The sequence below is a fragment of the Oncorhynchus mykiss genome, chromosome 28, assembly GCF_057628025.1.
Source record: "Oncorhynchus mykiss isolate SJ-2025 chromosome 28, ASM5762802v1, whole genome shotgun sequence".
Taxonomy (NCBI): Eukaryota; Metazoa; Chordata; class Actinopteri; order Salmoniformes; family Salmonidae; genus Oncorhynchus; species Oncorhynchus mykiss.
Genome location: NC_143049.1, coordinates 8,577,379 through 8,603,708, shown reverse-complemented (window position 1 = coordinate 8,603,708; position 26,330 = coordinate 8,577,379). Strand labels below are relative to the sequence as shown.

The following is a 26,330-nucleotide window of genomic DNA, read 5'->3' as shown; positions in this document are numbered from 1 at the left end:
GTGGCAACAGGTCACAAATCTTACTGCTGTGATTGCGCACTGTGGTATTTCACCCAATATATATAGGAGTTTATCAAAATTTGATTTGCTTTCAAATTCTTTGTGGGTCTGTGTAATTTGAGGTAAATATGTGTCTCTAAAATGGTCATACATTTGGCAGGAGGTTAGGAAGTGCAGCTCAGTTTCCACCTCATTTTATGGGCAGTGTGCACATAGCCTGTCTTCTCTTGAGAGTCAGATCTGCCTTCGGTGGCCTTTCTCAATAGCAAAGCTATGCTCACTGAGTCTATACATAGTCAAAGATTTCCTTCATTTTTGGTCAGTCACAGTGGTCAGGTATTCTGCTACTGTGTACTCTCTGTTTAGGGCCAAATAGCATTCTAGTTTGCTCTGTTTTTTTGTTAATTCTTTCCTATGAGTCAAGTAATTATCTTTTTGTTTTTTCATGATTTGGTTGGGTTTCGTTGTGTTGTTGATAATTCCTTCTCGCATCTACACTCTCCTCCTCTCACCTTCTCCCTTCGCTTGTGGACTTCAGTGCACAGCACATCAGCTGTCTGTGACCAGGCAGAATTAACTTCCCAAGCCACTGTGTGCTCTCTGTTTAGGGCCAAGTAGCATTCTAGTTTGCTCTGTTTTTTTGTCATGATTTGGTTGGGTCTAATTGTGTTGCTGTCCTGGGGCTCTGCGGGGTCCGTTTGTGTTTGTGAACAGAGCCCCAGGACCAGCTTGCATAGGGGGCTCTTTTCTAGGTTAATTTCTTTGTAGGTGATGGCTTTGTTATGAAAGGTTTGGGAATCACTTCCTTTTAGGTGGTTGTAGAATTTAATGTCTCTTTTCTGGATTTTGATAATTAGCGAGTATCGGCCTAATTCTGCTCTGCATGCATTATTTGGTGTTTTACGTTGTACACAGAGGACATTTTTGCAGAATTATGCATGCAGAGTCTTAATTTGGTGTTTGTCCCGTTTTGTGAATTCTTGGTTGGTGAGCAGACCCCAGACCTCACAACCATAAAGGGCAATGGGTTCTATAACTGATTCAAGTATTTTTATCCAGATCCTAATTGGTATGTTGAATTTGATGTTCTTTTGAATGACATGGCGCTGATGTTTTTTGTGTGCTCTAGGGCAACGGTGTCAAGATGGAATTTGTATTTGTGGTCCTGGCAATCTTTTTTGGAACATCATTATTTTTGACTTACTGAGATTGACTGTCAGGGTCCAGGTCTGACAGACTCTGTGCAGAAGATCTAGGTGCTGCTGCAGGCCCACTTTGGTTGAGGATCAGGAAACAGTAGACATTTTACTTCAGATCCTAGTAGGGTGAGGCCGGGTGCTGCAGGCTATTCTAGTGCCCTTGCCAATTCGTTTATAGATATGTTGAAGAGGGGTGAGGCTTTAGATGCATCCCTGTCATTCCCCCCCCCCCCCCCCCCGGCCCTGTGGAAAGAAATGTGTGTGTTTTTTTGCCAATCTTAACCACACACTCGCTGTTTGTGTACATTGATTTTATAATGCAGTATGTTTTTCCACTAACACCACTTTTCATCAATTTGTATAGAAGACCCGCATACCAAATTGAGTCAAAAGCTTTTTTGAAATCAACAAAGCATGAGAAGACTTTGTTTTGGTTTGTTTGTTTGTCAATTAGGGTATACAGGGTTTTGTCTCTCTCGCTCTCCTTGTCAACAGACTAGAGTAACATATTTGCATGCATGTCTCCCAGCTATGTTGGAGTCCTCCCTCCTTCCCTCCCTTTCTCCCTCCATCCTCTCACCACTAGCCTGTTCTGTAGTTATGTAAGTCTTCAGGTCAGAGTGTCACCCCGGTTGTCAAGGGAGACAGAAAACAGAGTGGCTATGGAAGAGGGACATGAGAGAGAGAGGACAGAGAGAAAGGATACAGATGAGAGAAAGAAAAGAGAGATTTATGATTATACTACAATTATGTATTATCAGTCATTTAAATAAATTGAAAGGAGAAGGAAGACAGATGAGGCATAGACAGGTTGGTTGTTTAGCAACAAAACTAACCCATGCTCAACTATGGAGAAAAACAGATGGGGTTGGCTTAGATTGTTGACAACATGTAAACTATATTTCCTCTCCAAATGTTTATTGAAAACATAAATACATTTGCACAATGAGCACTTGTTGTCTCTCAAATATATCGTTACAGTTGATGGTTAGATAGCTAGTACATTTTTGCTCTACTAGCATAGACATGACAGTCAAAACACATCAAAACAAGACATGGTATCAATAACAAGATATGACGATATTGAGTGGTGTGTGGCTTCGGGCTCCACAAACCTATTGCGCAATCTGCCTTCTCCCGGTTTCATAACTAAACTGCCAGAGCCTTGCATGACAAAGCACAACCCCCAAACAGCTCTCACACAGGAGAACTTCCCTGTGAATGGCATAAATCCGAAGTAATCATTAGTAATCATTGCAACACAAAGCTCTGAGTTTTTATTATCATAATGCCCATTGTTCTTCGATATGGCCTATCCACCTCAATACAAAGTGCATTAGAAAAAGGGTGTAATAGCCTATGTCCATGCCTTGCAAAAAAATTTGATTTGTGAAAAACTACCCCCAAAAAACGACATTTTCAAACCCACGTTACTCTAAATTAGAGTTAAAACGTTAATTGTTGTTTGTTGTTGCCAGTAGATCTGATTTTCCTTAAAACTCGATCCCGCGTACGCGCGGCCGCGAAGAGGAGCTATCTGGAGTGTGAGATCATATGAGAGTCCAGTCCACGCGTCGAAAAGTAGGTTAGCAGGGTAGACAGAGTGAAAGGCAGTCCGAACGAAAAAGGGGAGGTAGAGTATTTGGGACTTTGCTTGCAAGCTAAACCACCGTGGGAGCATTTTGTAAAAAGTTACCGAAATAGTGCATCGAGACAAACAGGACACAATTCAATTTGAACAGTCGATTTGCTTTGTATTTGATTCACCATTGCAATACTTTGTCGAACGATAAGGAAGCACTCGCGGATTTTTGCCTTGTTTAATATATATATATATATATATATATATATATATAATCTAGTTTGTCAGGCTAAATACGTTGTATTTTACGTGCCAGCAAATGCTTGTCTTTCAACAGTTGGACATATATTTTTATTCTGTTACACACCACATGAAGTCCAATTCATTGATCCAGAAACGATCATATTCAACATGAGAGGTACATTTATTATTAGGCTATCATTCACATTCAAATGGCCATCGTATACCTTACTATGTCACAAATACTATTGTTAATAAACATAGTATATATATGTGACATTGCAAAGTATACGATGGTCATTTCAATATGAAACAACGTATAAAACGCTTTTGAAATGTAAGTTACTGTAGGCCTTACTGTGTAATTAACAGTGTAACTGCTTTCTTTTCGAAGTGCGTATGATGTTAATCTCATGCTGTTGTGCCTGACTGGTTTATCTGGCTAGTTTTGCCAGGTGCGCCACTGCCGCTGTGAATGGGCGTCCTGGCTGTTAGTGTATAGACTGGAGAGAGTTTTTCTGTCTGACAGAGAACTAGTGAAAATGCTTATATTCATCATAAAATGTTTTGGTTCAATATTTGAACAATGTTGCATTTAATTCAGGATTGAGACCATATGGTTGTAAATAGCCTATGTGTTTTGTTTTAAAAGCCTATGATTTGACTTTTTGCATTAATGTCATAATAATCAGGTTGATTCCACCTGGGACTCTGTCTGTAAAATGTGCCTGGGGATCCATATTGGGTGATGCAACGAGTCGATAGGAGGTGCACACTGGTAAAAATGTGCACTACAGGTTCTAAAATAGGCTACACATGTGATCAAAACAATATTCAATTGGAATAGCAGGACTAAAATTAGTTGGCTATAAATCAAACAATTACATTTGTAAATCATACTGGCATATTTATGGCATTTTATTTTTATATCTTTGCCAGAATATTAGCCATCCTGAGCACAAACGGTGCTATAAATCCATGTTAATGAAACCAGAATTGCACTGAGTGTTCAAAACCTTAGGCACACCTGCACTTTCCATGACAGACTGATCAGGTGAAGCTATGATATCTCCTGTTAAATCCACTTCAATCAGTGTAGATGAAGGGGAGGAGACAGGTTAAAGAAGCATTTTTAAGCCTTGATACAACTGAGACATGGATTGTGTATTTGTGCCATTCAGAGGGTGAATGGGCAAGACAATATTTAAGTGCCTTTCTATGTGCCAGGCGCACTGGTTTGAGTGTGTCAAGAACTGCAACACTGCTGGGTTTTTCACGTTCAACAGTTTTCTGTGTGTGTCAAGAATGGTCCACCACCCAAAGGACATCCAGCCAACTTGACAAAACTGTGGGAAGCAGTGGAGTCAACATGGGCCAGCATCCCTGTCGAACACTTTCGACACCTTGTAGTCCATGACCCAACGAATTAAGGCTGTTCTGAGGGCAAAAGTGGGTGCAAATCAATATTAGGAAGTGTTCCTAATATTGTGTACACTCAGTGTGTAATATTGTTCATGTGTGGTGTTCAGTGGGTTAATTAATCTAAAATGAATTGATTTTGGCATGTTGTTGTGATGGTGGTGCCAGCATGGCCGACTGTGTGGCGGGAGAGAATGTTGGCTGTTCCACTGACCTAATTGGTCGCGTTCCCCTGCTCATATGTTGCATGCATCAATCAATGGTTCTAGTTGCGTGCCACGTAATGATGATGTGGTTTAGGGATGGGCACGGTTATTCAAATATCCGAACTGACGTTAGTGTTCGAATATCTATGTGAAATTGCTACACAGAAGGATAGACCATGACATTATAAAATATTAATTTAATAAAACAAACTTTTGAATGTCGTTTTTTGACGTGCCTCGCCCGAAAAGACCGTACATGTCACGCGTGTAGCCTGTTGTTGGCACTACAGTCAAGAGGTTCCATGTGTAGCAACGTGAAGTATGAGATCTTTATTCAATGAAAAATGGAATTCAAATTACATAATTCAATTAGCTAAATGAGAAGGTGTAGGCTACAATGAGCAAACGACAGGTAGGCTATCATCTAGCCATCTTGGCAAGCTATCATCTAGCCATCTTTAGCTAGCTTCTTTACATCGATTTGATGCAGTAAAGACAGGCACTGCCAGATGGGATGATAACCTATAGCATTTACAAGTTTGTCTATCTAACTTCCTCCTACAAGTTTGTCTATCTCTTCCTCCTATGTCACACACCACCGGCCCCTGCCCGCTCTGCTGTAGAGCTCACTCTTTCTCCTGAGTCGCACAGGTTGCGCAGCAAGTTTAAACAAAGTTTTAAAATAAATAAATACAAGTTTGATCATGCAGATATCTGGAAAAATTGTATGATATTACTTGAATTGTGAAATTATGTAAAATAATCATCCCTAATGTGGTTAGCTGATACTAAAAATACCTATCTAGGTGTTTTAAGATCTGACATGTCAGAAACGGGCAAAGGAACATGTCGACGTGACACAACATTTGGTTGACGCATTCAACGTCTGAGCAGGAGAACGTGACCTATGTCACCGAGCGAATACGGCATTCAGGAGGGCGGGGGCGAGAGAGAGGAGGGAGTGGCTTAGACAGAGGGAAGGATCAGTAAAGGACGAAAACAGTTGGTTGGTTGCAGAGCCTTGCCTGGGGCATCTCGAATGCAACGAAGTTGAACTCAGGCAGCAGGCTATAGATACATTTTCTTTAGCTCCTGGAATGGATGTAGTAGTTGACATGGTTGACAAAATCAACGAACAGAAAGATGATAAAAAGGTTCATACTTACTGCAATGCTACTGCTACTTTTGTTGCTGCCTATCTTCTCACGATGTTGCCTCTAAAATTGCAACGTTACTGCAATCAAAAGGCATACAAGGCTTGTTACAATTACAAGATAGACTAGCCTACTGTCTGTTGTTGTCACAATAATGTAACAATACATTGTAAGACTGATAAACATATTGCTATTGTAGCATATAAAGCATATATATATTTATATTGTTGAATTACAGTATTTAGTGTTTGTTTGGAATGAGGGTTTTTGGCACAGAGGCTACTCTGTTCCTAATCTGCTTGGGGAGGGAGGGAGATTGTTTTGGCCTGTAGAGGGTGGTTCTACATCTGGTAGGATATCGAAATGTATACGCTAACTCTTTGAAACGTCATTAAAAGCTATCACTAACACATGGATTTGAAACCTCAGAATACGCATATATATATATATATATATATATATATATATATATATATATATATATATATATAGTTATATTTGCATTCCATGTCAGACAATGAAATGCAAATACTTATTTCACAGCCAAAGTGGAAATAAGTGTTTGTTTTGTAAGTGGGAAGGTAGAGTTAGGGGTAGAGCCATTTGAGTACAAAGAAATACTCACTGTACTTTATTATTATTATTATCATCATCATCATCATGGTGATCTCGCTTCACCAGATTGACCGTAAGCAACTCTGTGAGCTACAAAGCGAAAAGTTCATAATGGGAAAATGACCTCAGTTGGGAAATTAACTTTTACACTATGTCCTTCACCTTGTCGGAAACAACAGACAACAATCACCTAAGGGACTTGACTAGAGGGGCCTTGTATGTGGCAACAACTGCCGATATGTGCCATGTTATGTTAGCCTAGAAAAAGTGGTAGGAGGTCGTGTTCCAGAAGGCTGGTTGGGTAAAGTGCATCCAATACATCTGAGTTTACTGGCCCGCTGACACACTGACAGCTTGACACACTGACTAACTGACACAATAAAATTACCCCCACATGTTCCATGTAAGATTCCAAGAAAGGAGAAGGGTTAGAGACCAGAGCCATAAAGCTATTGAATTAGCCTCTAGTAGAGAACACAGTTATGTGCTTAGGCTGTGACTGATAAACAGACAGAGGTAGCTAGTTTTATTCCCTTTTTAGTACAACAAAACCTATTCCCCCTCAGGAGACTGAAAAGTTTTGGCATGGGTCCTCAGATCCGCAAAAGGTTCTACAGCTGCACCACTGGTTGCATCACTGCCTGGTATGTCAACTGCTCGGCCTCTGACCACAAGGCACTACAGAGGGTTGTGCGAACGGCCCAGTACATCACTGGGGCCAAGCTTCCTGCCATCCAGGACCTACACCAGGCATGTCAGAGGAAAGCCCTAAAAATTGTCAGACTCCAGCCGCCCTAGTCATAGACTGTTCTCTCTGCTAACACACGGCAAGCAGTACCGGAGCACCAAGTCTTGGTCCAAATAGCTTCTGAACAGCTTCTACCCCTAAGCCATAAGACTGGAGTCTTAAACTGTAGACCTCCACAAGTCTGGTTCATCCTTGGGAGCAATTTCCAAATGCCTGAAGGTACCACATTCATCTGTACAAACAATAGTACGCAACTATAAACCCCATGGGACCATGCAGCCATCATACCGCTCAGGAAGGAGGCGCGTTCTGTCTCCCAGAGATGAACAAACTTTGGTGCGAAAAGTGCAAATCAATCCCAGAACAACAGCAAAGGACATTGTGAAGATGCTGGAGGAAACGGGTACAAAAGTATCTATATCAACAGTAAAACAAGTCATATAAAATGAGTCCTATATCAACATAACCTGAAAGGCCGCTCAGCAAGGAAGAAGCCACTGCTCCAAAACCTCCATAAAAAAATCCAGACTACGGTTTGCAACTGCACATGGGAACAAAGATTGTACTTTTTGGAGAAATGTCCTCTGGTCTGATGAAACAGAAATAGAATTGCTTGGCCATAATGACCATTGTTATGTTTGGAGGAAAAAGGGGAGGCTTGCAAGCCGAAGAACACCATCCTAACTGTGAAGCACGGGGGTGGCAGCATCATGTTGTGGGGGTGCTTTGCTGCAGGAGGGACTGGTGCACTTCACAAAATAGATGGCATCATGAGGCATGAAAATTATGTGGATATATTGAAGCAACATCTCAAGACATCAGTTAAAACTTGATCGCAAATGGGTCTTCCAAATGAACAATGATCCCAAGCATACTTCCAAAGTTGTGGCAAAATGGCTTAAGGACAACAATGTCAAGGTATTGGAGTGGCCATCACAAAGCCCAGACCTCAATCCTATAGAAAATGTGTGGGCAGAACTGAAAAAGCGTGTGCGAGCAAGGAGGCCTACAAACCTGACTCGATTACACCAGCTCTGTCAGGAGGAAAGGGCCAAAATTCACCCAACTTATTGTGTGAAGCTTGTGGAAGGCTACCTGAAACGTTTGACCCAACAATTTAAAGGCAATGCTACCAAATACGAATTGAGTGTATGTAAACTTCTGACCCACTGGGAATGTGATGAAAGAAATAAAAGCTTAAATAAATCATTCTCTCTACTATTATTCTGACATTTCACATTCTTAAAATAAAGTGGTAATCCTAACTGACCTAGACAGGGAATTTTTACTAGGATTAAATGTCAGGAACTGTGAAAAACTGAGTTTAAATGTATTTGGCTAAGGTGTATGTAGACTTCCGACTTCAACTGTACATACTACCTCAACTAACCCGCACATTGACTCTGTACCGGCACATTGACTCTGTACCAGCCCCCCTTGTATACATTGTTATTTTTTACTGCTGCTCTTTAATTGCTTGTTACTTTTATCTCTTATTCTATCCATATTTTTTTGAAACTGCACTGTTGGTTAGGGGCTCACTGTAAGGTCTACTACACCTGTTGTATTCTGCGCATCTGACTAATACAATTTGATTTGATTGTTTGCGAGATACCTGGTTTGGGTGCCTTGTGAGAAAATAGACCTATAATCTTACCACTTTGAAAGTTTGTCTTTCTCTGAGATATCTGCGTTGAGTTTAGGGTTAGAATGAGTCATTTTGAACATGGAAACTTCTGTGCAAAAACTTTAACCGTGTGTTAGTTTGGCCTCTACGACTGAAACAAACTGGGGACGCCGATTCACATTTCTTTGTTATGTAACTAGTTCAGTTACATTTTACTATGTTGTGGTTGCTCTCCAGGAGGATAGGTCAGAGGTTAAAGGGGATTGGAGGGGTTGGTGTGGAAGCCCAGGTCAGGAGTCAACTGCAGAACTGAATGATGATGTCACGAAATGGGGGTCTGTGCATAGCAAATTTGTGGGTGTTAAAATCTCGGTGTTAAGGTAAAAAAAAGAAAGTATTGTGAGTTACATCTGAGTGTTGATTCTAGTGGGGTTAACACCAGTGGGATTTAAATTGACGCCACCTGCGGTGAATGAATGAAGTGTTAATCAGCTGGTGGTGTTACTTGACTGAAAAAGACATGGGAGGGGCCTAATTATCGTGTTTCCCAGGATGTTTTGTTGCAGGTTGCTTTTTAGGATAGTTTGTTTTAATATCTATGTTTCTGCATGCACATTGGTGGATTAGTTGATTTTATACTACACAAAGATAAATAACATACATTTTCCTAAACTAATCCAATCAGTAAATTATTTGACTTATTTCACCTGTTATTGAGTTGGTTCTGCCAGTTTAGGTGGTTTAGGTAGTCTCATTTATTGATCTTCCCTACCTTGGCAGTCATTCTAACTGCAGATTGCGGGTGATTAAAAGTTCCAATTGTTGGATATCCTAACTCTGGCTGGATTCCAACAGGAACTATATAACACTTTGCAAGCCAGCATTATATGACTTGTTGATATGACCTGCAAACCAGGAGGTTTTGACCAGTGTGTTAGGGTAATACTAGGCTGTCGAAATGTGTTATTGTAAAAAAAAAAAAAAAAAAAAAAAAAAAGTGTTCTATTGTCATAAATAATTAAATATTTATATTATCTTAGGCACTCAATTGGTAAAGGCTACAGAACTTAAAGTCATTGAATGCAACAACCATGTCTCTGTCACTAGCAAACAGTCATGGATGGTACTGGTACCTCTAAAATTCACTCAAAAGAAACCCTGGGAAATAAATATGAAAATAAGGCACCCTACAGTGTTAAAACAACACCCCAAAACAAGTTAATGTAACACCACAGGTGTTAACACTGAGAAAGTGTAATGGCATCAGCTCTAATAAAAAGTTCATTTAAGTTGGAATTTGCAACACCCATGGCGTTAGGGACCCAACACTCTTGGTGTGTTAGTTTATCAAGACTTTGGGTCACATATAATTACTAAAAGTGTTTAATTTAACACTGAGAGTTAAAATTCCGATCACACATTTGCTGTGTGTTCATCTGGCCGCTGCCTTCCCTCAAGCTGGGGACAAGAATATCAATACTTGAAGCAGAAGCTCCATGTCAGCGAGAGTAGGGGGGGGGGGGGGGCGTTCCCTAGGCAGCCATAGACTCGTTTGCTATAATAATTTTCTTGTTTCAGTGAGGAGCAACAAAGTTTAATGACGTTGTAGAGTCCATGTTACAGCAGAAACGGACTCAACCGCACAGATGGTCGGCCATCCTGTCTTCTTCAGTCAGCTGTTCTTACCAAACACAAAAAAAACGTACGACGGTTAATATATTTTCATGACGATCTTCATCCATAAATGCCCGCTACACAGAGAATGTGTGTCAGTGGGACAGAATAGTCTGGCAGGCAACCGCGCCTAAGTGATATCCCTCACAACCAACCCCAGACAGGCCCTGCCCGCTCCTCAGCCAATGGGAGCTGTAGCGACAGAGTAGGCAGAGCGGTTGCGTTGCTAGAGTGACCTCCCTGAATGAGTGTGTTCACGGAATGCTTGCAGATGAGAGTTATATAATCGAGAGGAAAGGGAGGGGGAGCGAGCGGGGGTTTGGAGAGAAAAGAGAGTGCAGAGGGGGGAAGAGAGAAGGAGCCACTTTTTTTTCCATTGCATGCCTGCAGCTGCCTCAGTCGCTCTGTGTATTTGAGTTATTACTTAGAGAGGACAGCAGAATTTCCCAGTTTAAAAAACACATTTAAATTGACATTTTCCTACATGCAATGCCACAATAATAATGCATTCAACTACAGTGTAAAGTGATTTTCCGTATGTCTGCCTCTTGGAAGACTAAAGAGCCCATGCTTTATGAATAACACACATTTGTTCTCTCTTTATATAGCACAAAAATAAAATAGACTGACAGATTGAGTAATGTTAGCATGTCACATTCATAAGTTAGTTGTTTTTGTCTCTGTTTAGTTCTGTGGCTGTGGTGAACTAATACAGCTGACCGGCTCTGTCTTTAAAAGGAAACATGTTTTTCTTCTTCACGTACTGCCCTCCATTTTAGCCTCTCATATCATATGGGCCCGGTGTATGTGAAGGGAGAGAGTGGGAGAGTGTGTTAGAGGGGACTGAGGTTTCTGACACATGACTCTGTCTATTTCTGTCTCTTTCACTTCACTGGGTGCACAGTCAGAGAGACAACTTTAGAGACACTCGAGCCAAGTTCAGGTGCAAAACATTTCAGTCAAATCATCCGCCCGCTCCTTTTATTGCACTGTTTACTTTGAGTTGTACTATTTCTCTTTGCTGGATCAATCTGTCTGGGGTGCAACTGTATTTGTATGAAATGTGGCACATACAGGTAACTGCCAAAATAAAGGAAACATTGAGTCCAGTTACAGGCACACAATAATACGATTATTGCGTATAGTCAGATTAATATAATAGTTCAATTAAAACGTTTACATGCTTTGCAAGAAGAAGCATTTCTCTAATAATCCCGTTTACATGGACACATCTGAAATCAGGCTACCCGATAAATGCAGAAAATCGGCAATGAAAATAAAGGTTCTACTACAGCGACCATGTTATTTTTGGGAAGCGTATTTGATTCTGAGCTGGGACATGTACAGTTTGTCTGTGAAAACGACCTTTAAGATGCATACGTTCAGTTCCGAACTCAGTCCATTCACGATAATGAGGGAGGCTCGCTTGGCTGGTGCTGGCACGTACGCAGATCAAATACACCGCTGGAATGCCGGTTTAAGGCGTTTACATGTCCTAATAATTCAAAAGATTGCTCAGTAAACCAGGTGTTTTAATTGGTGTATGCTTACTTCGATTTTGACCTTAAGCAGATTTAAGATAAGCAATTACTGTGCTTGTAAACTTCTTCTTTTTTTTAACCTTTATTTAACCAGGTAGAATAGTTGAACAAGTTCTCATTTACAACTGCGACATGGCCAAGATAAAGCAAAGCAGTGCGACACAAACAACAACACAGACTTACACATGGAATAAACAATGGAATGAAATACAGTCAGTAATACAATAGAAAAAGTATATATACAGTGTGTGCAAATGAGGTAGGATAAGGGAGGTAAGGCAATAAATAGGCCATAGTGGCAAAATAATTACAATATAGCAATTAAACACTGGAGTGATAGATGTGCAGAAGATGAATGTGCAAGTAGAGATACTGGGGTGCAAAGGAGCAAAATAAATAAATAATAGTATGGGGATGAGGTAGTTGGATCGGCTATTTACAGATGGGCTATGTGCAGTGATCTGTGAGCTGCTCTGACAGCTGGTGCTTAAAGTTAGTGAGGGAGATATGAGTCTCCAGCTTCAGTTATTTTTGCAGTTCGTTCCAGTCATTGGCAGCAGAGAACAGGAAGGAAAGGCGGCCAAAGCAGTAATTGGCTTTGGGGGTGACTGCTGGAGCACGTGCTATGGGTGGGTGCTGCTATGGTGACCAGTGAGCTGAGATAAGGCGGGGCTTTACCTAGCAAAGACTTATAGATAAATAAGGGGTCAGTGGGTTTGGCGACGAATGAGAAGCGAGGTTAAACTTACTCCGTAACACCAACAATAAATGTCTTAATATGGCGTTGGGCCACCACAAGCCGCCAGAACAGCTTCAATGCGCCTTGGCATAGATTCTACAAGTTTCTGAAACTCTATTGGAGCAACGCAACACCATTTTCCTATGAGAAATGTGATAATTTGGTGTTTTGTTGATGGTGGTAGAAAACGCGGTCTCAGGCACCCCTTGGGTTCATATATGGTGATTGAGACACACATACACCCTTTAAACCACCTATGCCCCTTTAAAACCCCTCTTTCAAAGTCACTGAGATCTCTTCTTCTAGCCATGGTAGCCAAAATAACGGGCAACTCTGCATTTTTATTCATGACCCTAAGCATGAAGAGATGTTAATTTCTATATTAACTCAGGAACCACACCTGTATGGAAACACCTTTCAATATACTTTGTATCCCCCATTTACTCTAGTGTTTCCTTTATTTTGGCAGTTACCTACAGTAGATGCACCATGATTTCAAGTCAATATTTTCCCATTTGAATGCCTTTGTCTGCTGTTGCTACACTGAGAGCATGCAAGGCAGAGCCAAACTGACAGCCTGCCTTACACTTTCACCAACTCTTCCTTCACACTGTGCTAACCATAGCCACATGCCAGGTGGAAACCTGTTAACCGGTTGCAAACGCCAATATTCCTCTGACTCGAGGCCAATGCTAGTCTTGCAGAGTGTCTATAATGTATGTGTGAACGTTTGCAACACCTTATGCAATCACATCTGGTTTTGATACAAACTCTTCTTGGCCGTGCCCCAAGAGAGATTGGCCTCAGCGGGGGTGTTATTCAATAGTGAGAGGAGTGTGTGTGTAGGCTGTATCAGTCGAATTTCCTATCCTTATTTTGAGATCTACTAGCTGTAGACTTGGCAGGAAATTATTATTTTTCTACATTCTCATTAGGTTTTGATACAGGTTTGATAACTCACTTTTTTTCAATATGTACTCTCTCTCTCTCTCTCTCTGTGTCTCTGCAGCTCAAATAGAAGTAATACCCTGCAAGATCTGTGGGGACAAGTCCTCAGGAATCCACTATGGAGTTATTACCTGTGAAGGCTGCAAGGTGAGCTAGTACTAGAATTTTTCCACTTCACCACATCACAAAATAGGTAATGGGAGACTGACTGTCTTAACAATGTAAAACCAAGACAAGCTGCAATATAAAATATCCTTTGTTGTCATCAGTGATGTAATACATCCATGCTATAACATCTAGGTTTATGATGCTGGAATTATATCCATTATGTAATCATTTGACTCATTCCATTGTGTTTCTTTGTGTAGGGGTTCTTCCGCCGCAGCCAGCAGAACAATGCCATGTACTCGTGTTCCCGCCAGAGGAACTGTCTTATTGACCGAACCAGCCGCAACCGCTGCCAACACTGCAGACTGCAGAAGTGTCTGGTGTTAGGCATGAGCCGGGACGGTGAGTCTCTCTAACTCACACACACACACACACACACACACACACGTGCAACTATTCTAACCCAGAGGATAACACATGACAGCATTATACAACAGTTATTTCCAATCCACACAGACATGAACTTATATTCTTCCCCGTCGCTTGTCTCCGTCCAGCGGTGAAGTTTGGCCGTATGTCTAAGAAGCAGCGCGACAGCCTGTACGCTGAGGTCCAGAAGCACCAGAAGAACCAGGAGTGTCAGAACCAGGGTCTGTCACTGTCCAGGGAAGACGTTGCTGGGGGAGAAAGCAAGGGGGACAGGCACGGGGAGCTCAGTCGCTCCTACAGCAGCGGGGGCTCCAGCTCCACCCTGAGTGACCTGGATGACATCGCAGCGCTCCCCAAACTGTTTGACCTCCCCTTGACCCCACAGGAGGCCCACGAGTACTGCAGCCTGGAGCTGCAAGAAGACCACGGCGGAAGCACTGGGAACACCTCCAATTCTTCATCACCATCATCATCCTCGCCCATTTCGTCCAATCAGAATTCTCCCCAGCAAAATCTACTGGATGTCACTGACGCCAATGGGATCAAACACGAGTACCAGATGTTGTCGCACACACACGTGCTCCTGGCACACACACACGCCACACTGCTAGAGACACTGCCTGATGACTGCACTCTTATGGATATAGGTAAGAAATCTATTACTATTGCTATAACCAACATAACCAACAAAGTTTCCCAGTATCAAGTAAACATGTTGTCTGTAGTGGTCTTGTATTCATAAGTGTGCCTGTGTTGTTTCAGAGCGTATCACCCAGAGTGTGGTCAAGTCCCACTTGGAGACGAGTCAGTACAGCTCTGACGAACTGAAGAGGCTGACATACAATCGGATGCAGTACTCACCTGAGGAGACTCGCAACTTCCAGTGCGAGGTGAATACACACACTCACACACATTGCACTCACCATCACAATACGTAGTATAATATTGCATTATCGTCGTATTAAATTATTATTTCTCTCTTTCTCGCAGTCTGCAGAGTCTGTGTGGCAGCAATGTGCCCACCACATCACCAATTCCATCCAGTACGTGGTGGAGTTTGCCAAACGCATTACAGGCTTCATGGACCTGTGTCAGAATGACCAGATCATTCTACTCAAAGCAGGTCAGTACCTATATACACTGCTAAAAAAAGGGAACACTAAAATAACACATCCTAGATCTGAATGAATGAAATATTATTATTAAATACTTTTTTCTTTACATAATTGAATGTGCTGACAAAAAAAATCAATGATTCCATATGTGTTATTTCATAGTTTTGATTTCTTCACTATTATTCTACAATGTAGAAAATAGTACAAATAAAGAAATCCTGGAATAAGTAGGTGTGTCAACTTTTGACTGGTACTGTGTTCTTTTATATATAGTGCAGTCTGACATTATCGAGATTCTTGATAAACATGAGCAATAAGGACTGAAGTAAATCATTGAAATACTGAGCTTTATTGTATATTCAAAACAATTGCCATTAACAGTGGAGGTTAGCATGTCTTGGGGGTATGATCTTTCAGTAACTGCCAAAAGAAAGGAAAAACCAATCGTGTTTCAATGCCACTTTTGGTTACTGTATGACTCCATGTCTTATTTCATAGTTTATGTCTTCACTATTATTCTACAATTTAGAAAAAAGTAAAAATAACAAAACTCTTGAATGAGTAGGTGTGTCCAAACTTTAGACTATTTTTTTTTAGCAATATATATATATATATAACAAAGGGAACACTAAAATAACACATCCTAGATCTGAATGAATGAAAAATATTCTTATTAAATACTTTTTTCTTTACATAGTTGAATGTGCTGACAACATCACACAAAAATTATCAATGGAAATCAAATTTATCAACCCATGGAGGTCTGGATTTGGAGTCACACTCAAAATTAAAATGGAAAACCACACTACAGGCTGATCCAACTTTGATATAATGTCCTTAAAACAAGTCAAAATGAGGCTCAGTAGTGTGTGTGGCCTCCACGTGCCTGTATGACCGCCCTACAACGCCTGGGCATGCTCCTGATGAGGTGGCGGATGGTCTCCTGAGGGATCTCCTCCCAGACCTGGACTAAAGCATCCGCCAACTCCTGGACAGTCTGTGGTGCAACGTGGCGTGGCGTTGGTGGATGGAGTGAGATTTGATGTCCCAGATGTGCTCAATTGGATTCAGGTCTGGGGAACGGGTGGGCCAGTCCATAGCATCAATGCCTTCCTCTTGCAGGAACTGCTGACACACTCCAGCCACATGAGGTCTAGCATTGTCTTGCATTAGGAGGAACCCAGGGCCAACCGCACCAGCATATGGACCAGCATATCACAAGGGGTCTGAGATCTCATCTCGGTACCTAATGGCAGTCAGGCTACCTCTGGCGAGCACATGGAGGGCTGTGCGGCCCCCCAAAGAAATGCCACCCCACACCATGACTGACCCACCCCCAAACCGGTCATGTTGTGGAGGACGTTGCAGGCAGCAGAACATTCTCCACGGCGTCTCCAGACTCTGTCACGTCTGTCACATGTGCTCAGTGTGAACCTGCTTTCATCTGTGAAGAGCACAGGGCGCCAGTGGCGAATTTGCCAATCTTGGTGTTCTCTGGCAAATGCCAAACGACCGTTTGAGCAGACACATGCACATTTGTGGCCTGCTGGAGGTCATTTTGCAGGGCTCTGGCAATGCTCCTCCTTGCAAAAAGGCGGAGGTAGCGGTCCTGCTGCTGGGTTGTTGCCCTCCTATGGCCTCCTCCATGTCTCCTGATGTACTGGCCTGTCTCCTGGTAGCGCCTCCATGCTCTGGACACTACGCTGACAGACACAGAAAACCTTCTTGCCACAGCTCGCATTGATGTGTCATCCTGGATGAGCTGCACTACCTGAGCCACTTGTGTGGGTTGTAGACTCCGTCTCATGCTACCACTAGAGTGAATGCACCGCCAGCATTCAAAAGTGACCAAAACATCAGCCAGGAAGCATAGGAACTGAGAAGTGGTCTGTGGTCACCACCTGCAGAACCACTCCTTTATTGGGGGTGTCTTGCTAATTGCCTATAATTTCCACCTGTTGTCTATTCCATTTGCACAACAGCACGTGAAATTTATTGTCAATCAGTGTTGCTTCCTAAGTGGACAGTTTGATTTCACAGAAGTGTGATTGACTTGGAGTTACATTGTGTTGTTTAAGTGTTCCCTTTATTTTTTTGAGCAGTGTATATGCAAATTAGACTTGACTGCTCAAATCACTTCGGTTCTTACAGGACATAGACACAATGATACGCAAAACCAGGTGGGCATGTTTACACAGATAATTGTTTCTGTGTGACATGCACACTCTCTCTTACACACACACTTACATATGCAAGCAGCCATTATTTCAAACCATGTACCATAGCACCACGTGAACATTCTGTAATGTGAGAGAAGAAATGCTTTATCTTGCTAACTTTGGCTCTTGTACTTCTTTTCTCCCACCTTCTTCCTTTTGTGCTCCTTTTATTTGTATTGGTTTGTTTTTTTTTACAAACCACACATGACTGCTCTGACCATTTAACCATCTCTGGAACCTACATTTCTGTATATAATGTATCATTATATCTGCAACACACAAACACATTTATTTGACAATACTCCATATTATACCATTTGTATATGTTTGAAACCCCTTTTGACAAATCCATCCTACCCTGCTGATTTTCTAAATGTTCTGCTGTCCTCCAATCTGAAATATTTACTTTTCATTGTGTGTTTTTGCATGTTGGAGCATTTTCTGTCTTCTCTGTCTTCCCCTCCCTCCTCTTCCTCCATCGCTGTGGCTCTCTATGGTTAACATTGCAGGCTGTCTGGAGGTGCTGTTGATTAGGATGTGCAGGGCATTTAACGCCACCACCAACACCATGTTCTTTAATGGCAAATTTGCCTCTGCTCAGCTCTTCAAAGCCCTCGGTAAGTGTCTTTATTAATAGGCTGCTCTTTCTGCGATACAGTATAATGTATAGGGTTTTCCTAGCCACCGTGCTTCTACATACGCATTGCTTTCTGTTTGGGGTTTTAGGCTGGGTTTCTGTATAGCACTTTGTGACATCGGCTGATGTAAAAAGGGCTTTATAAATAACATTTGATTGATACTGTTAGCTACTGCAAATTATCCTGATCAAAGACCAGCCTGACCGCTGCTCTTTATGTAAGCTCGCGAGATTGGGATAGTAGGTGAGGCTAACTCATACAATTCAATGAAAACTCAACATGGTGTCTGGACATCTAATATTGTGATATTTCTCTGCAGGTTGCGATGACCTGGTCAGTGCCGTGTTTGACCTGGCAAAAGGGCTCTCCCGCCTGCAGCTGACCGATGAGGAGATGGCTCTGTTCAGTGCCGCTTGCTTGCTGTCCCCAGACCGACCATGGTTAGCCGACAGCCAGAAGGTCCAGAAGCTACAGGCGAAGGTCTACCTGGCTCTGCAACACAGTCTGCACATGAGCGGGGCTGCCGACGAGAAGCTAGACCAGGTCAGGCCTAGCACACTCCACAGCACCATAACATACCCCACAGTCTCTAGTCATGGCCCAGTTGTCATTAGCTGTGATCCACCATATTGGAGTTACTGGTGTAGCATATGTCTCCTCTCCAATAACTTTATGATACGATCCTCTCCAGAATATCCCAAACAGCTGCATATGCACATTTTATAGGGCCTTATGGGCTGAACAATCTTGTGCTGTAGACATGCTGGCATTCTTTAAATCTAACAAAGACAAAACAGTTAACCAGTCTAGTGCTGTAGACCGGATCTGTCCCATTTTAGCGTAGCTTAAGTACATACACATTTCATGCATTCTCCAGATTTTTCCCATTCCGTCACACCAAGTCCACAAATATTGATTGTGTTTTCCTGACTGATCCTGATGTGTCCCCTCTGTAGATGGTATCCAAGCTGCCGATAATGAAGTCCATCTGTAATCTCCACATCGACAAGCTGGAGTTCTTTCGTCTGGTCCACCCCGAGACTGCATACAGCTTCCCACCACTCTACCGGGAAGTGTTCGGGAGTGAGATTTCTCTCCCCGACTCTACAAACAACTCCTAGAGAGAAAGATGGAGTGAATGTGTTAGAGAGAAATAAGTATGGAGGTAGGGAAGTGAAAGGAGAGAATGAATAAGTGAGGGATATAAATAGTGACCTCAGAAATAACCAGCTGTTAACGAGACAATCCAGGACTTAAAATACTCAGTCTCCCAGCATCCTGTTGTGTTAGTCCACCACTATCCCAGCAGGTCATACATCTTACACTACAGACTTCACCTTCATGGTCCTTTTGTACCGTAGCACTTTGGACAAACTAATGGGCGATATGCATATTCTACAGTATGCACATAGATCATTTAGCATTAGAACATATTTTTTTCAATGCTCCCCAACCCTGTCATGAATGTACCTCACTGACAAGCACCAATGCACCAGCTAGAGCCCCACACCAAATGTAAATACTAACACCCTGCTTCAGTTCGACTGTTCAATTTAGAATCGTTGTAATTCTTTGGTTCTACTCAACATACCCAGGGTTCATTCATTTGTAGTCCCACAGACAGTTCTTGGCGGTACCATATACAGTTGAAGTCGGAAGTTTATATACTCTTAGGTTGGAGTCATTAAAACTCATTTTTCAACCACTCCACAAAATACTTGAAAACAAACTATAGTTTTGGCAAGTCGGTTAGGACATCTACTTTGTGCATGATACAAGTAATTTTTCCAACAATTGTTTACAGACAGATTATTTCACTTATAATTCACTGTATCACAATTCCAGTGGGTCAGAAGTTTACATACACTATGTTGACTGTGCCTTTAAACAGCTTGGAAAATTCCAGAAAATGATGTCATGGCTTTAGAAGCTTCGGAAAGGCTAATTGACATCATTTGAGTCAATTGGAGGTGTACCTGTGGATGTATTTAAAGGCCTACCTTCAAACTCAGTGCCTCTTTGCTTGACATCATGGGAAGATCAAAAGAAATCAGCCAAGACCTAAAAAAAAAAAAAACTGTGGACCTCCAGAAGTCTGGTTCATTTTTGGGATCAATTTCCAAACGCCTGAAGGTACCACGTTCATCTGTACAAACAACAGTATGCAAGTATAAACATCATGGGACCATGCAGCCATCATACCGTTCAGGAAGGAGACACGGTCTGTCTCCTAGAGATGAACGTACTTTGGTGCGAAAAGTGCAAATCAATCCCAGAACAACAGCAAAGGACCTTGTGAAGATGCTGGAGGAAACAAACGGGTACAAAAGTGTCTATATCAACAGTAAAATGAGTCCTATATCGACATAACCTGAAAGGCTGCTCAGCAAGGAAGAAGCCACTGCTCCAAAACTGCCATAAAAAAGCCAGACTACGGTTTGTAACTGCACATTGAGACAAAGATTGTACTTTTTGGAGAACTGTCCTCTGGTCTGATGAAACAAAAATAGAACTGTTTGGCCATAATGACCATCGTTATGTTTGGAGGAAAAAGGGGGGGCTTGCAAGCCAAAGAACACCATCCCAACTGTGAAGCACGGGGGTGGCAGCATCATGTTGTGGGGGTGCTTGCTGCAAGAGGGACTGGTGCACTTCACAAAATAGATGGCATCATGAGGCAGGAAAATTATGTGGATATATTGAAGCAACATCTCAAGACATCAGTCTTGAAGTTAAAGCATGGTTGCAAATGGGTCTTCCAAATGGACAATGACCCCAAGCATACTTCCAAAGTTGTGGCAAAATGGCTTAAGGACAACAAAGTCAAGGTATTGGAGTGGCCATCACAAAGCCCTGAATTCAATCCTATAGAAAATGTGTAGGCAGAACTGAAAAAGTGTGTGTGAGCAAGGAAGCTTACAAACCTGACTCGGTTAAACCAGCTCTGTCAGGAGGAATGGGCCAAAATTCATCCAACTTATTGTGTGAAGCTTGTGGAAGGCTACTCAAAATGCTTGACCCAAGTTAAACAGTTTAAAGGCAATGCTACCAAATACTAATTGAGTGCATGTAAACTTCTGACCCACTGGGAATGTGATGAAAGAAATAAAAGCTGAAATAAATCATTCTCTCAACTATTATTCTGACATTTCACATTCTTAAAATAAAGTGATGATCCTAACTGACCTAAGACAGGGAATTTTTACTTGGATTAAATGTCAGGAATTGTGAAAAACTGAGTTTAAATGTATTTGGCTAAGGTGTATATAAACTTCCGACTTCAACTGCACGTAGGCTACATATACAGTACCAGTCAAAAGTTTGGACACACCTATTCATTCAAGGTTTTTTCTTTATTTGTACTATTTTCTACATTGTAAAATAATATTGAAGACATCAAAACTATGGAATAACACATGGAATCCATGTAGTAACCAAAAAGGGGTTAAACAAATCAAAATATATTTTATATTCTTCAAAGTAGATGACAGCTTTGCACACTCTTGGAATTATCTCAACCAGCTTCATGAGGTAGTCACCTGGAATGCATTTCAACTAACAGTTGTGCCTTCTTAAAAGTTCATTTGTGGAATTTCTTTCCTTAATGCGTTTGAGCCAATCAGTTGTGTTGTGAGAAGGTAGGGTTGGTATACAGAAGATAGCCCAGTTTGGTAAAAGACCAAGTCCATATTATGGCAAGAACAGCTCAAATAAGCAAAGAGAAATGACAGTCCATCATTACTTTAAGACATAATGGTCACTCAATATGGAACATTTCAAGAACTTTGAACGTTTCTTCAAGTGCTGTTGCAAAAACCATCAAGCGCTATGATGAAACTGGCTCTCAGGCTACGTGAATCAGGCCTTCATGGTGGAATTGCTGCAAAGAAACCACCACTAAAGGACATGAATAAGAAGAAGAGTCTTGCTTGGACCAAGAAACATGAGCAATGGACATTCGACTGGTGGAAATCTGTCCTTTTGGTATGATGAGTACAAATGAGATTTTTTGTTCCAACCATTGTGTCTTTGACGCAGAGTAGGTGAATGGATGCATGTGTGGTTCTCACTGTGAAGCATGGAGGAGGACGTGTGATGGTGTCGGGGTGCTTTGCTGGTGACACTGTCAGTGATTTATTTAGATTTCAAGGCACTCTTAACCAGCATGGCTACCAGAGCATTCTGCAGCGATACGCCATCCCATCTGGGTTGCGCTTAGTTGGACTATCATTTATTTTTCAACAGGACAATTACCCAACACACCTCCAGGCTGTGTAAGGGCTATTTGACCAAGGAGAGTGATGGAGTGTTGCATCAGATGACCTGGCCTCCACAATCCCCGACCTCAACTAAATTGAGATGGTTTGGGATAAGTTGGACCGCAGAGTGAAGGAAAAGCAGCCAACAAGTTCAGCATATGTGGGAACTCCTTAAAGATTGTTGGAAAAGCCTTCCTCATGAAGCTGGTTGAGAGAATGCCAAGAGTGTGCAAAGCTGTCATCAAGGCAAAGGGTGGCGACTTTGAAGAATCTAAAATATATTTTGATTTGTTTAACACTTATTTGGTTACTACATGATTCCATATGTGTTATTTCATAGTTTTGATGTCTTCACTATTATTCTACAATGTATAAAATATTTAAAAAATAAAGAACCCTTAAATGAGTAGGTGTCCAAACTTTTGACTGGTACTGTATCTTGTGCAGGTATGTACTCACCAATTTTCACCAAGGGACCAATTTTATGATTCAGTTATTTATCTGTTAAATATAAGAAGATATAAACCGGTATGACATGCCACACTACTTGGTGCTGATCATTGTCTGCACATAGACATAGGCACTTGTTCTGACAGTGTTTGGTGCTGCCCTTTGTAGGCTTTTAAAATGCAATGAGAAACCTCAGTCCCACACCCCCTTCCCTTGTTAATGCCACTTAGAGACAAGAAAATAAATGATATTTTAATTTATATACACATTTATAACTGAATATTTTAATTAAGAATGTACATAGATAAATGTGTGTGTATATTTAGAGAGCATGGGGGTGTGAGAGGGAGATGAGCAGAGAGAAAGAGAAAGAAATGGACTTGAGTGATCTCAAAAAAAGCACTCTTAGAAAAGTATTTTTTTCCTGGACTGTTTTCCTCTCACTGGTTTCCACGGCAACATCCACCCCCATTGTAACCCAATGGGGTTATGTACTGTATGTCATGTGACCAATGGGGAGGAGGCAGAACACTCTTTGCCTAGTGGATACTCCCGGGGTAGGCAGTCCAATCACACAAAGGCAAAGGAGGAGACACGTTCTTGGGCCAGTATCTGAACTGTACAGACTATGGCCCAACACTGTCAATGACCCAATATTGACGGAAACGTTGGACCCTTGCCTCAGGAGACCGCTGAAATAAGTCGAGGAGAGTTTGAGTTTCTCTGTGAGAGTACCTAACCAGTAACAGCCAGCCAATAGGAATAGGCTCCCCTTCACTCATTGCTTTTCTTTGGGCTACAATTAAGTTTGCATGTATCATAAGCTTTCTTTGCTGGTTGGATCAACTGTATTATTTTTGTACATTGATGTTCCTGTGTCCTCCACTCACTGTATGTCAAAGATATTTCCTATCCACTGTCCCACTGGGTGGGCACAAGTCTAATGATGGACTGAGCTACCAGCTACCCCTGAGTTAGACTTTGATGTTAATTAGGTTTATGATTCAGACAGAGCATCACTTACCCCTTTGAAGAGTATGGACAGACAGCGTATCCTGATTCTAATTCAGTCCTTATTGAACTGTAGTGTTCTGGAACAGAATATTGAGAATAAGGTTCTAAGAACTCACTCCAGAAAGGGTTCAGAGTGACTATTTTGAGTGACTCAGGGAGCTAGCTGAGTTCAGTCTGGGTCCTCTCACTAGTGTTTTCTACTAGCCTTGTATTCTTCTCACCTTGCACCTAAGACAAGACCCATAACCTTGATCATTGTGTACGTAAGCTCTATTTTGGTGAATGGTACTCAGTGTCAAATATATTTTCTCTTTATTCTTGATATTATAACACAATCTGAATTTTAAAAGACAGAATCAAGAAAATACAAATAGAATTTTAAAAATATTTTGTTCTTGTGATTTAATGTTACCTTGGTTGTGATTTTTATTTCTCTGTTGATCTTTGATTTTTTTTTCATGTCATAACTGACTTTACAAGACAAAAAAGTGATCTATTTTTTTAAGAACCTAGGGAAATTAAATTTAAAAAAAATCAATAACATTTCTGTCTTCCCCCCCAAAATGTACAAGAGGTATTTTGTTAGTTAAAGAGTAAACGAGTCAGTCAGCTCAATATATATATTGTACATTGGGTTACATTACATGTGCTTTAAAGAATGTAATAAAAGTATTTCTTTTGAATCAGTGAAGTCTGTCTTTTAAACATTTCAATTCTTGGTTTATTCACATTAAAAAAATAATACCACTTACATCATGTAATGAAGTGGCAATAGTATGGCAACAAGTTCACAATGAAAACATTATTTGTCTAGATATCCCTTAAATTTCAGTATAATCATATTCTTGTTTTCAGGATAATACACAATATACTTGTATGTGCTACAGTATAGAGGGGGGTAACAAAAATAATATTTCTGAAAGGACGAGATAGGTGTGAATATTATCGTGATGGCTCCCCCTAGTCTTCCAACAAGCTAAGTGGAGCGTCTGCCATATTGCTCTCGCTGATCCTGATCTGTGAACACTGAAGTTGTAAGAACTTAAAGGGCTAGGGACCAAAATGGGCCTATGTATAACACATTAGCTTGGTCCCAGATCTGTGCTTTTGCCTACTCCGTTGTCATTGTTTGGCATGACAATTCCTTAAGAAGTTGGCAAGAGAGCAGAAACAACACCACATCGCATTCCAAACTGTAGAGTGGGACCTGGGCCCTGTTTCAGAAAGCATGTTTAACAAACTGAGTTTAAACCTGAACTCTGGGTTGACTATCTCTGAGCTGTCAAACTCAGAGGGTTTTCGGGTTTCAGAACAGGTGATAACAATTAGTTCACTAAACCCGCTTTCTGAAATAGGGTCCTGGATCATTCAGGATGGAATTGTAAAATATTCAGATACAAATATATTGCACTGAACAGACATGATTGCCTGCATGTAGAAAGGTATTGGCCAACTGACATCAGAAACCATTTTTAAAATATAATATGCAGCAGTGTGAATATTGCACCCTTCTGCATAAGGCACAAATGTTGCCAAAAACATTCACCCCTTGACACTGGGAAAGGAAAGTGAGCAGACTGAGATGCATCCATTGTCCTCAGTAGAGCTGTCCCATCTACGGCCCACAGCTAGTCCCTTCACCAATATCTAATTTCCTTTACCTGTATGGAGGATTGGGTAAAGGTGAAAGAAGATTCCAAGTGGCATCCACCTTTCATTGTAGCAACCACCTGTCCTCTCACAGTTCAGCAGATAAAGAAGATGGCTAACTCCTCTTGACATCAGTCTTGAATGGGTCTTTGATGTTGTTGGCACAACCTCGGTCTTTCTCACTCAAAATCCCACATGCATCCCCTTATCTTTACAACGGTTAGATTTTCAAAATGCAAACAATGAGGTATCAACCCGGAGAAAAAAAAATACATTTTCTGACAACCAATCAAACCCCTCGTACAATTTCTAAACTAATATTGCATTAACACAGATTAGACCTAGTGCTGGACTAAAAATACAATTTCGGTAGACATTTTCCATTGTCAGCCACAGTGAATGCTCATTAACACCTATAAACACATAAATGGTTCCAATGGTTTTTCCACCATTCATTTTTCACATCGTGAATATTACAAAAAAGCTTACCTTAACGTGACATTTTTGATAGCCATGTAATTCTCTCTTGGTCAAGGTGAGTTTTCTCAACATATTCACCTCAATTTACTTGCAAAAATGTGCAATGCTAATTATTGCTAAAAGTTACCTTGTCCAGAGAGATTTGCGAAGTTAAAACATCACACCAGGGTAAACCGACATGAAACACAGACCTTACATGAAGTGGCTATTTTCAAAATCCCAGATGGAAAAAACGATTGGAACCATTTCCGGGTTTTATGACTCATACATGCTCTA

General features: G+C 41.3%; 1 protein-coding gene and 1 long non-coding RNA gene across 2 annotated transcripts; one reads left to right on the top strand and one right to left on the bottom strand.

The window, feature by feature from the left end:
• Positions 1–2,721: 2,721 nt before the first annotated feature.
• Positions 2,722–24,607, top strand: LOC110508432 (nuclear receptor ROR-beta). The gene is made up of 9 exons (XM_021588949.3): positions 2,722–3,199; positions 13,754–13,839; positions 14,061–14,202; positions 14,358–14,876; positions 14,992–15,119; positions 15,220–15,352; positions 18,073–18,180; positions 18,521–18,744; positions 19,158–24,607. Exons 1-9 carry the CDS (start codon positions 3,193–3,195, stop codon positions 19,320–19,322), a joined length of 1,512 nt encoding a protein of 503 aa, XP_021444624.3. The 5' UTR covers positions 2,722–3,192; the 3' UTR covers positions 19,323–24,607.
• Positions 17,407–26,298, bottom strand: LOC149970701 (uncharacterized). The gene is made up of 2 exons (XR_016492926.1): positions 26,064–26,298; positions 17,407–19,318 (listed from the first exon to the last, which is right to left on the bottom strand). It is a non-coding gene; the product is annotated as an uncharacterized LOC149970701 (long non-coding RNA).
• Positions 26,299–26,330: the final 32 nt, after the last annotated feature.